Here is an 8755-nt window from a genome sequence, read left to right as displayed (position 1 = left end):
ATAGTTATTTAGTAACTATATAAAAGCCTCCTTTTTATAGGCACCTCTTATTGTAATTAGGTTTATATATATACATAATATTACTCTAAATTTATCTATATTATAGGTTTTTTTTACCTCTATCTTAGCCTTCCCTTTTACCCCTCTTATAAAGATTATAAAACTGTCGGAATATATAGACAGAAGTTATGTGGTTACGTGTCGTCGACGTGTCGTCGTCGTGTCTTTGATTAGTCATCCTTATGGTGACTAATTAACCCCCTACTTAGGCACCGCGATCCTTACGATCCTCTACTTTTAACACCTATTAGACAAGAATCAATTCAGCAGTTAATAGGCCAATCAAGTGCACTTAGGTGATACCGACATTAATTAATGGTTAACCTCACCGGTTAGCTATAGAGCAATAAGGTTCACTGCCGCCCTAGCAGCTTCGTTTAATTAAAAGCAGCAATCTAGTACCTAGCAGCAAAACCAGCACCTAGCAGCTCTGGCAGCATCCAACTACCCAGCCAGCTTAGAATATTTATATTCTACAGCACGCAAATTAATACCCAGTACGACCTCTTTACTAAGTGCCAGTACCCCCAGCTTATTAACAGCACCCAACACCCAACAGCCCTCGGGCAGTACCCCATCAGCAGCTACCTCAGCAGCTACCTCAGTAGCACTTATGCAGCATACCAGCTTATATAGCATCCAGCGTCACAGCAACCCAACAGCCTCGCGCAGTATCCAATTACCCAATAGCTTTACGCAGTAACCCAGTGTAATAACACAACCCAGCAGCAAACTATTACCTAGTACGCGTCATAGCATATAAACCAATACCCAACAGCCTCATATAGTACTCCAGCGTTACAGCAACCCAGTAGCGTCAGCAGCACCACCTAATACCTAGCAGCATCAGCAGCACCCAATACCCAACAGCCTTGTGCAGTACTCCAGCGTTACAGCAACCCAGCAGCGTCAGCAGCACTAAAGTACCCAGCTTCGCCAGAAGCAACTAGCTCCAGAAGAGCACCCTATACAAGCTCAATACCCTACTACGTCAAAATCACGTTAATAACGCGCTCTCCAGCCCCCCTGCTCCTCCGTTAGCATTCGTAGTAGTTACTAGCGCGCCCTTATCTTATAACAATTTCAGCTCTACCAAACTCTTAAAGTTCTACCAGCACGCTATTTCTACATTCTTAACACCCTACTACATCAAAAATCACGTTAACAGCGCGCCTACAACGCCAGCGCGCTCCCCATCCTCTACCCTCTTAAGTCTACCAGCGTCTACGGCAGCTATAAACCTTTAATAATAGCACCACCTTAACTTCCTAAAGGATACAAAAGCGGGAGCTATACGGCCACTGGGCGGCCTTACTATATCAATATCTATAATAATAAAGCCCAATAGGAGTTTCCAACTATAGCCGCTTATTAAAAACAGATTTAGGATATACAGGATATTCTAGACCTACGTTAACGACAGTACAAAAGAGTTTAGAAGGCATATTAAGAACAAAAGGAGGATATTAAGGAGTTATAAAGCATAGTTTAGCAATTACAGCAACAACAAGCTACACTAGCACAAGCTCCGTCTGCACAAGCTTTGTCTACACAAGCTCTGTCCGCACAAGCTCCGTCTACACAAGCTCCATCCACGCAAGCTCCGCCAGATTTACCCTCTCCGTTAACTAAAGCTAAGGAGCTACGGCAGTTAAGCTCGTATAAACCCCCGCAACCTTAAACCTACAAAAAGTGCTCTACTATATTCCCTTTAGGTTAAGCGCTTTTTAAACATTTGCCAGACTGTTAACCATTTTAGTATACTAAGTGCAGATCTACATTCCCCTCAAATACTACCCTCTATAAGCATATTTAGGGATGTCGTCGTCCAAAGGATTAAGCTTCGTTAGGATAGAGGTCTACCGACTAAACGATCGTGCTGATACGCCTGCGATCTACCAACCAAATAATCATGCCTATACGCCTACGATCTACCAACCGAATGATCGTGCCTATACGCCTACGATTAACCAACGACTGATAGACAAGCTCTATGCTTAACCACTATTACTACCACCGCTAGTACCGTACTACCACCCGAACAACCCTATCGCTGGTACCGTACTACTACCTATATAGACAACCGATCGTGCTGATATGCATGCGATCCATTAATCAACTAATTGTGCCTATACGCCTGCGATCTACCAACCGACCGATAGACAAGCTCTATATTTAACCACTATCACTACCTGATGCTCGCACTGTACCGCTACCTAAATCCGATTATCTTAGGATAGCTATTTTACGTATAAAGAAAGAACTGCCAGTGTCGGAATATATGGATAGAAGTTATATGGTTACGTGTCGTCAACGTGTCGTCGTCGTGTCTTTAATTAGTCATCCTTATGGTGACTAATCAACCCCCTACTTAGGCACCGCGATCCTTACGATCCTCTGCTTTCGACACCTATTAGACAAGAATCAATTCAGCAGTTAATAGGCCAATCAAGTGCACTTGGGTGATACCGACAAAAACCTTTAAATTTGCTTTAATTATGCCCTATTAATCTATATCTTTTCTATTAANTATATAGTTTAATATTNAATAATAANATTTTGGTTAAAATGGCTAATTACCTATATTTTACTAAAGGGCTTAGTATTACTATTTTAACTAAATATTTAAGCTACTATTTTTTTAGAATTATAAATATAAGGGAGTAAATTTTTATAGGTCCTATTTAAGTATTTAATTTATAAACAAGACCTCCTATATAGGAGTTAATTATATATATAAATCGGGTTAATAGCTTACTATTTAATTAATCGCTTAAAATCGACAAAGAGACACTATATATAAGCACGGCTTTTCGCGCAGGCTTATAAACACCAGATTTGGAATCTATAATAGTCATTTATAAGTTCTGCTAATTTTGGCCTATATTAATTAACTCGTTGTAGAGAAAATAGGTAAGTTGATTTTGGTATGGGAGGCGACCGAGTTCCGGGGGTCCGAGCTTAACGTGTTTTATCACTCATCCGCTAAAATCAGTCATCCGCCAGCCCCAAAAACCACCAAAAATTGGAAAAACTACACCTTAATATCTTAATAACGGCTTAATAATAAATTCTAAAATTTTATAATTAGCCTTTTATACCTATTTTAAACCTTCTATTAGATTTAAAAAGTAATCTATTAAGTAGCTTTAGAGATATTATAACCTAGCTTAAAATTAGGGGCTAAAACCTAATATCTTATAACGGCTAGGCTTATTACGCTAGAATTTTATTAAGTGTCTTAACGTAGGCATAAAAGGCTAATTATAAAATTTCAGAATTTATTATTAAGCCGTTGTTAAGATATTAAGGTGCAGTTTTTCTAATTTTTAGTAGTTTTTAAGGCTGGCGGATAAGTAATAAAACACATTAATATAGTTAAATAGTAAGTGGGCCATGCGGGCAAGTAGGCTAATATTAAAACTTACTAAAAATAAAAAAAAATAAACCTTAATATCCTAACAACCACTTAATAATAAATTCTAATAATTTAGATTTAGACTTTCATATATACTCTACAGCCTTTATTAAAGTTGCATTATAAATAGTTTAGTACTTTTTAAGATATAGTAATTTAGCCTCATTTTGGCCCTTAAATTTTAATATCTTAAAAATTACTAAACTATTTACTATATAACTTTAATAGAAGCTGCGGAGTATATATAAACGTCTAAATCTAAATCATTAGAATTTATTATTCAGTGGTTATTAAAATATTAAGGTATAATTTTTCTAATTTTTAGTAAGTTTTAATATTGGCCTACTTGCTTATATAGCCCACTTACTATCTAATTACGTTAACGTGTTTTATCTTATCTCGTTCCCAGACCTTCTTGCCAAGGCTTACCTTACTAAGACGCTAACCGCTTCTGGAAAGACCTTTATTAGAAGGTCTAGTATATGGTTTAGATTTTTATTAGTCCCGCGCGGGGTATTTACGCCTATATATACCTACTTTAAGCCAAATTATCTTAACTTTTATAGCTCCCTAAGCTATTCCTAATAGGTAGAATTACCAAATTATACCTAGTGAAGAAGACTACGTTGCCTAATTTGCCCGATTCCAATTTATTATCTCGTTATTGCGCCCGACGCCCCCGAGTCGCAGCAGCCGTACCTCTCCCATAACCACCGCCGCCCTCTTCCTACTATAGCTAAAGTACCTAAACTAATAAGCTAGCCTTAAATAATGACTAAGGACTACTAGTAGGTATAGATTTACTTTATAAAAGGGGGTAAGCTTTAGGCAGAGCCTTGCGCAGAGCTTTAATAAAGCCTTATATAGAGCTTTAGTAGAGACTTACGTAGAGCCCTACGCAGAGCTCCGCGTAAAGCTTTGTATAGAGCTTTATGCAGAACTTTATGCAGAGCCTCATGCAGAGCTTTATATAAAGCTTTATGGAGAGCTTTATATAGAGCTTTATGGAGAGCTTTATATAGATCTTTATATAAAGCTTTGTATAGAGCTTCGTGTAGAGCTTCGTGCAGAGCTTTATATAGAGCCTCGTATAGAGCTTTATGCAGAGCCTTATATAGAGCCTTATATAAATATATAAGTGCGTAGATATATAGGTATATAGACGTATATATTTATACTAGCAATTAATTACAGAGTTTATAAAGACAATTATATAGGAAATTATATAAATATTTATATAAGTATTTATATAGGCATTTATATACATAACTAATTAATTAATTATAATAGCTTATAGGCTAAGGAGTTCTTTAGCAATTTTAAATAGTATATAAGATCTAATAGGAGGATACCTATAGATACGACCTCTTCTAACCCCTTAGGGACTAGATACCCCCGCCTAGCTAAAGGTAGCTTATAGGCGAATTACTAAACCCTCCTACTACTCCTCCCTAAAATCTTCTAAAGATATTTTAAAAGTATAGTATATAAGGCAGACTTATTATAAAGGTATATAGGCTAGGCAAAAGCGGAGCGCATAAGACTAACTAAAAGGATATACTTAGGTTTTCTCCCTATTAGGGGTTTTTTCCTATATATAGAAAGTAAAAACCTATATAGACCTAAAAGAGTGACCAAATTGGGCAATAAATATAATTAATTATATAAATGTTTATATAGGTAATTATATAGATATTTATAAAGGCTTTTTAGTATATTAGTACTATATATTAGTAAAGCTTTAAGCTTAAGTATATAATAATAATATTTATTTATTCTATTTATAGCCTAATTTAGTCCCTTTTTTAAGTCTATATAGGCTTCTACCTTTTATTTATAGGAAAAATCCCTAGTAAGGAAAAAACCTAAGTATATCCTTTTAGCTAGTTTTACGCGCTCCGCCTAGGCCTAGCCTATTTACCTTTATTATATATCTACCTTTTATACTATACTTTTAAGGTATCTTAAATGGTTTAGGGGGTAGTAGAAGAGTTTAGTAATTCGCCTACGTGCTACCTTTAGCTAAATGGGGGTGTCTAGTCCCTAAGGGGCTAGAAGGGGGCGTATCCTCCTATATTCTCCTATCTATTTACTCGCTCGCAGAGATATATTCTAAATATATATTTATATTATATTGGGGGGTGTAGGCCTAAGGAGAGGGTAATCTCGCCCAGCCTGCTGTATTGCATAGTAGGTTCCCTACTACTTAAGCAGTAGTAGATAATTATACACTTATTGCCCCCCTTAGGCCTACCGCAAGCCTAAAGGGCTGCAAAACTATCTATACGGTGGAGGGTGGGAAAGCGAAAAGCCGAAAGGCTGATTATAATAGATATTAATGTTGCTGTTTAGAGGAAGCGTAACTTCGCTTTAAATAGACATTTTTATCTATTTACTTGCTCGTAGAGATATATTCTAAATATATATTTATATTGTATTGGGGGGTATAGGCCCAAGGAGAGGGTAATCTCGCTTAGCCTGCTATATTGCATAGTAGGTTCCCTACTACTTAAGCAGTGGTAGATAATTACATACTTATTGCCCCAAATAACGCGTACCGTTAGAACCTAGCGGTATAAGGCCTACGCCTAATAACTAATATAAATATAGGAATATATGTCGTCTCTTTACGCTTGTAGGGTATCGTTAACAGACCATTTAAGTAACGTAGAATCTCTAGGTAATATCGAAGGCTATTAATAACGACGACGTAGTAGGAAGGAGAAAGAGAGGAAGCTAGAAAGCGTCAATTTAAAACCTGTTAAAAACCCTATGGGAAAAATTGTCAGGAAAGACTACTTATTAACAGCTGTGGAAAGACGCGACGCGAAACTTTGCGATCCTCTAAGGGGTAAGACGTTTTATCGCGACGACAATACAACGCCGTACGGCATAGTATTATTAAGGCTATAAGACGAATAAATAATAAATTCTCTATTAAATAAGCCCTATTTTAAAGCAAAAAGCTAAAATTCTAATTGTGATAAATATTGATGTTGCTGTTTAGAGGAGGCGTGACTTCGCTTTGAATAGACATTTTTATTAAATCTTATATATTATCTAGAACTGCTAAAGGACTCCTTAACCTGTAAGCTATTATACTGCTATATATAGGCCCCTACTTATAAAGAGTATTTAGGTAATAAGTATATAATTACCTATTTAAGCTAAAATTAAAGATTATTATAGCTTAAATAAATGCTTCTAAACTAAAGCTTAAATAAATACTATATTATAAAGATACTGTTGGGAATAAAGGCAAGTGGTTACTATATAAGGCAAATTGCCATTACGGGTGGCAAGTTGCCGTTACGTGTTGCCGCGGCAGTAGCGTGGCGAGGAGCCTTAAGCTCCTCGCCCTCCCTAATATATATAAGAACAACAATTATTATACTATTTACGAACCATAGCTACGTGATATCCCCTTATATAACTAACACTGATTAGTAGTTAACTTTACTGTTATACTATAGAATAGCTAGGTATTCCACTAAGAAGAGATAAGCCACTATATTAGTGCTACTCGTGCTAAAGAAAGCTATTTTTTAAGGTTAAAACTAGTCCTAAACCTTAAATAGAACTCTTTTATAAATTTAAGGATTTAAAGGCTAGAACTGGTTCTAAGCCTTTTTAAGATTATAGATTCTTATATCTATTACATAAAATAATACGCTTTATAAGTCTTTATAATTTAAGGCTAAAACTAGTCCTAAGCCCTATAACCGCAAATATATATTATAAACACGTACTAAATAATAAACACGTATTAAATAATAAATATATATTACAAACGCGTACTAAATAATAATCCCTATACTAATAATACTTCCCTCCCTCTAAAAACATAGCTACGCCTACCTTAAATAACTAGAAAGACTCCTTATTACTAGGGGTAGCTAAGTACGCAAAACTTATTAATAAAGATTAGGACGAATTCGCCTTTAATATAATAACTTATACCATAAAATAAGTTAACGGCTTTCTTCTATACTATATTATATTCTACTAAAATAGATACTATACCAACTTATAACTATAGGAGTATTTTAGGGAGGATTTTATAGAATGGACTACTAATACCTAGGTACTTAGCAACGTTAATATTATTTAAGACTTTTAAGACTTCCTTTATAGGAATAGGGTATACGTTACTAAGAACGGTAACCTAATTACTAGTAATATTTAGGCCGTTATTATTAATATAGAAGAACTAATATAGATAGAAGCTAAGATTATATATTAACTACGGAAACCTAAAAACAACCTATATTCTTTAGAAGGCAACTTTAATTTATATTAAAACCCCTAAAATACTAACCCCCTACCTAAAGCTACTCTCCTACTTAGAGGTGCTTTTCTACTTAAAGTTACTCCGCCTTTATCTCCTCTACTTTAGCTAACTAGTAAGCCTTTACTATAAGAAGTTATAAATCTAATAAAGGTATATTCGGACAAAGAGAAAAAGTTTAAAGGAGAACTATATAATATACTTAGAGCAAAACTATAGGTCTTTTATAACTGTTATAATAAGGTTAAAATTTAACGCTACTAATACCATTACGCTTTCTCTATTATATTAAAGGGACGGGTAGTAATATTCTATTACAACTATATTACGGGTAAAAACTATAACTTTAATATAATACTTTAGCTTACTAAAGCCTACTTTAAGACTAATAAAAATTGCTAACTTTATATATCTAAATGGCGGGAGACTATATTCTAGAGAGTTATTACTTCTAACCTAATAAAGACTTATTTAGAGTGCCTTTAACTACTCTTTAATAAACTTTAGAAAATCTAATATAGCCTTACTAAAACTTACTAAAACAAGAATAGCCTAAGGGACTAGGTTATCTTAGCATACTATAGCATTTCTAAGTATAACTTGGCGCTATATAAACCTATAGATATATTTAAAAAAGTATATACTAAGCTACACTTTACTATAGGTACTGTAATATAAATATAAGAATTTTAACAGTTCTATACCGAAAACCCTACCTAACTAAGTATTCTTAACTAATATAATTATAACTAAACTAATTAAATATATAGTAGCCGCGGTAGGGAATATAGAAGAGGGTATAATTAATATTAACTATAAGGTAATTATGGAGGTCCTTATAGAGGTTTATTTTAAAGTAATTACTAAAAGAAATGCTATATTTATAAGAAGCTAAATTGCTAGTTAACTAAATACTCCCTTAATAAGCGAAAAGAGGTATATAATAAGTTCCGTTAGAGTATAAGAAACGTTAAAAATTATAAGGTTAC

General features: G+C 34.6%; 1 protein-coding gene across 1 annotated transcript; it reads right to left on the bottom strand.

Moving 5' to 3' along the window:
- Positions 1 to 349: 349 nt before the first annotated feature.
- On the bottom strand, positions 350 to 1084 carry K441DRAFT_664641 (uncharacterized protein). Its single transcript, XM_067649380.1, has one exon. The coding sequence runs from the start codon at positions 697 to 699 to the stop codon at positions 505 to 507; it is 195 nt and encodes a 64-aa protein (XP_067500881.1). The 5' UTR covers positions 700 to 1084; the 3' UTR covers positions 350 to 504.
- Between the last annotated feature and the right edge of the window lie 7671 nt (positions 1085 to 8755).

This window comes from Cenococcum geophilum (genome assembly GCF_001692895.1).
Source record: "Cenococcum geophilum 1.58 unplaced genomic scaffold K441scaffold_39, whole genome shotgun sequence".
In the NCBI taxonomy this organism is placed as follows: Eukaryota; Fungi; Ascomycota; class Dothideomycetes; order Gloniales; family Gloniaceae; genus Cenococcum; species Cenococcum geophilum.
This window is presented reverse-complemented; position numbering and strand designations above follow the sequence as displayed.

Coding starts and splice junctions, on each gene's coding strand:
- K441DRAFT_664641 (XM_067649380.1), bottom strand. CDS start 699: ATGCTATATAAGCTGGTATGCTGCATAAGTGCTACTGAGGTAGCTGCT.